Genomic DNA, 3,735 nt, shown 5'->3' on the forward strand with positions numbered 1-3,735 from the left:
TATTGTTGTGTGTATGCTTCCTTGAGCAAAGCTGTGGTTTATTTTAGGACGAACTCATTGGTATTTACATGAAACTCCAGAACACACAAGTTATACAAGTAATCTCATCTTGCTGGGTGTTTTAACACTCCCCTAAAATTCTGTTTTAACATTTCATTTCAGCATTTAAGACACAACCACCGACCCATACTTTTTACACTTCTCTAGGCCTACAGTACTTTTCCATAGCCAGTATTTCAAGTAGATCTCCACTAAGGAGCACTAATAAACTGCAGTCCTTTGCCACCACAAGATTATAAACCCCTTCAAAATATTGCAGCACTTTCACTACTATAATTCCAGAAGCTTCTTCCATTTCTTACCCTGGCCTGCCAAACAAGCACATCTGAAGAGATGGAAACAAGCAGTTTTGTTTAACAGCTAACTGTAATTGCTGAGAAACTGTGAAAGAACTCATTCCCTAAGTTGTAAAACACAGAAGTCACTTCAGTCTGCTGTATGAAGGTCAGGGTATCTGGACTGGGCTGAAATTCCATCTTGGGACTGTGTAGTTTCCCTAACTTGTTATCCTGATCCAAGTTCTAACTTTATTAGGGTACAACAGCTCCCCAAGGCACTCCCCTTTTCAGTTCCTAGTTTGTGACTCGATATCTAACAGTGCCACCCTTTAGGCTCCCCATGTCATGCACTTGGAGGAAGCTTCCCAGGGGCTGCAAGAGCTTATTTTTTTTTGGGTGCTCTCCTTGTCTTGCCTTGCTCCTGGACAAAGGAATGTTGTCCTGCACACCAAAGATGATGGTCAGGAGATGGGCAGGCATCTGGTTTGGTGGAGCATTCATTCAAAATTCTTTAGACTCCAGAAGTCATAGACTGGATTATTTAACAAAATTCTCTGTTTTCCAGCTCACTTTTGCAGCTAAATACTGTAAATAGGAGCAAACAAGACAGATGATTGAACGAGTTCATCCAAAGCACAGACCATTGTCCTCCAATATTAACAGCAAATTATATTAACAGGTTAGATAAGAGATCAGCTCTGTAGCATTATTATGAATCCTGGCAGAAACATTTGTGAGCATAACACCCAGAATTTCAGCATTTAATTTGGCTACATGGCTGGCCTCAGGTCCATGTTTTTAGGATATAATTACTGTTGAGCAGCCTGTATCCTGTGTTACTGCCTCCTTTCACTTTCTTTCAAGTGTCTCTTTTAAATGGAAGACTCTTCCATTTCTTTTCAGTAAGAAGGGGTTTGAAAGGTAGAATGACCAAAATTGCATCAGAAATAGAGTGGCATGCCTGTATTCTTTGCTTAGAATACAGCCAGGAATTTCTGAAGACCTAAGTTTTTCAGCAAGCCTAGTGGAAAGTATAAGAAGCTTGATCAAGTAGATTGCTGTAACAACAGCCCAGCTACATTAGTGCAGCTTATTCTTGTACAGATATGACAGCTCTGGAACTTTCTTTTTCTGTTGTTGCTGAGGTTTGTTTGGTTTGTTCTTTTTTTCTCCTTTAAATTTGCTAGTCTCTAGATGGCATCCTAGTTCTACCACAACCCTGTTATGCTGGAAGGAGTGGACGGACAAGTCAAAGCTACAGAGAACACAGAAACCTAAATCCCAATTCAGCTGGCAGACTTAAGCTCAATTTTTGTTTGCTCCAGTGAGGTTTAAGAATGTAAGTGACGTTTCAAAAGCGTCTGTATATTTAGTCTATATCTAAGGAGATATAATGGACGTGACTGAGTAGTTTTAAGAGTGTTTTCTGAATTTGGATGTAGACTGGCCTGCCAGAATTACCCTTGATACAAGAGAGGGGAAACTTAGCAATAACACAACTTCAGTTTCATTCAGGGAGCAGATGCATTACCACCTCTGATTGTTAACAAAGAAAAAACAGGAGTTTCCTCTTGCAGTGCAGCAGTGTGACTTGAGTCAGATGTGATGGCTTGTGAAAGCATCACTAAGGATAAAATTGAATGTCTAATATTGATTCTGATATAGCTGGTCTATAGAGGGGAAAAAAATGCCACACCGTAGTGCTTGGGTCAAACCTATTTGTGAAGAAAAGTGACTTCATAAGCTTTTTTAACAGTAGAAGCATTGATAAGACAAATCTCATGCTTTAAAGCTTGTAGTAACCAACTTCTTTCTTACAGAGCTCTCAGACTGCAGTTTTATTATATCCATTTCTTGCTATACTGCATTTTTCCACTGTATTTTTCTTGCCTTTCGAGAACGGAGAATGCAGATGGCAGAAAGCAAATTCCTAATCCTTTAAGAAAAATCTTTGCCAAGTTGATAAAGGTTTTCAACTGTCCATGCCAGTAACCATACTTAGTATCAGTTTTAAAAATTCATTGATGTGCATTGTATTAGTGCAGCGTCCCTTAACTTTAAAGTTAATAAACTCCATAATCTCTGCTAACCTACCTATGCTCAGGTCTTAAGGTTATAGTCTTCCTAAAGATTTTGCTACAGGCAGGACTAGAAGTTCCCTTTGCACTCCTGTCCCCAAAGGTTTCCACCCATACTCCTCAGAGCCACTACTGTCGGGAGTCAACGTGGAGACAGAAAGCCAAACATTTATATACCAAATTAGTCTGTGCAACAATTCTACCCTCAAAAAATACCCCAGCAGCACAGAGCTGGGCATTGGCTGGAAGAAACTCAAATGGCAGAGTATGTGTGGTGCCTATATAACCAGCTGCTGCCACCTTGCTCCTTCAGCACTGGTTTGGGAGAAGGATCCCAGGAAACAGTTCAGTTGGCTGCCTGGACCCTACAGCACACTGGCATCATGTAATGGAATTGCAGTGCTTTACTGGTCATATAGACACATTTGGAAGGGTATGGACAGATGCAGGATACACAGGCCAGACCAGCATCCTGTTTGCAATAGGCAAAGCAGAAGATGATGGTGTTAACTATAAGGCTTGTTCACTAGAGCTGCTACCAGACTCCTGTCACTTCATGACACCTGGTAGCTCTGCAGTGCTTGAGAAGGGGTCAATACACAATGGTTCAAAGGTGCCATTGCCAGGTCTAAATAAAGTCAAGCCCATCATGGAAGGAATATGAAGATATCAGCTTTGAATGCTCAAGCTAGAGTCTAGTAAAGTCCTATAACCATCATAAACCAGATGATCATCTTTGTAGAGCTGCTGCTCCTCTGGTGGCCTCTTCAGTATTCACATCACCACATTTTTCAACTCATGCACAGTTGTCTTCTGTTTGGCCTCACTGAAGACTGCTGTCTTGTGGCAGCAAATCAAGTAGACAGCCATCACTACCCTATGGCTTCCTGCACTCCTCTGTCACTAGGAAAGAGATTTCAGTCCTCTTAGTGGGAAATCTGTCTTTTCTGGAATAGCTGAAGTCAAGACAGAATTGTTGTTAGATGAATGGATCCAATGATGACAAAGAGGAGAGGGGGAAAAAAAAAGAATGAGGGGGGAGCTGCTCTGCTAGACAGGCCAAGATCATAGAATTGTCAGGTTGGAAGGGACCTGAAAGATCATCTAGTCCCAACACCCCAGCCATAGGCAGGGACATCTCCCAATAGATCAGCTTGCTCAAAGCTCCATCCAGCCCGGCCTTAAAAACTTCCAGGGATGGGGCTTCCACCACACCCCTTGGCAACCTGTTTCAGTCTCTCACCACCCTCATGGTGAAGAACTTCTTCCTAATGTCTAATCTCGATCTACCTACTTCCAGCTTTGTCCCATTCCCCCTA

The 3,735-nt window shown here is 41.8% G+C and overlaps 1 protein-coding gene across 1 annotated transcript; it reads right to left on the reverse strand.

The window, feature by feature from the left end:
• Positions 1-2,926: 2,926 nt before the first annotated feature.
• On the reverse strand, positions 2,927-3,286 carry TCEB2 (transcription elongation factor B (SIII), polypeptide 2 (18kDa, elongin B)). The gene is given in 1 exon segment (XM_008949015.1): positions 2,927-3,286. A coding segment is annotated over 1 exon segment (360 nt).
• Between the last annotated feature and the right edge of the window lie 449 nt (positions 3,287-3,735).

The sequence above is a fragment of the Merops nubicus genome, unplaced genomic scaffold, assembly GCF_000691845.1.
Source record: "Merops nubicus isolate BGI_N331 unplaced genomic scaffold, ASM69184v1 scaffold23390, whole genome shotgun sequence".
In the NCBI taxonomy this organism is placed as follows: domain Eukaryota; kingdom Metazoa; phylum Chordata; class Aves; order Coraciiformes; family Meropidae; genus Merops; species Merops nubicus.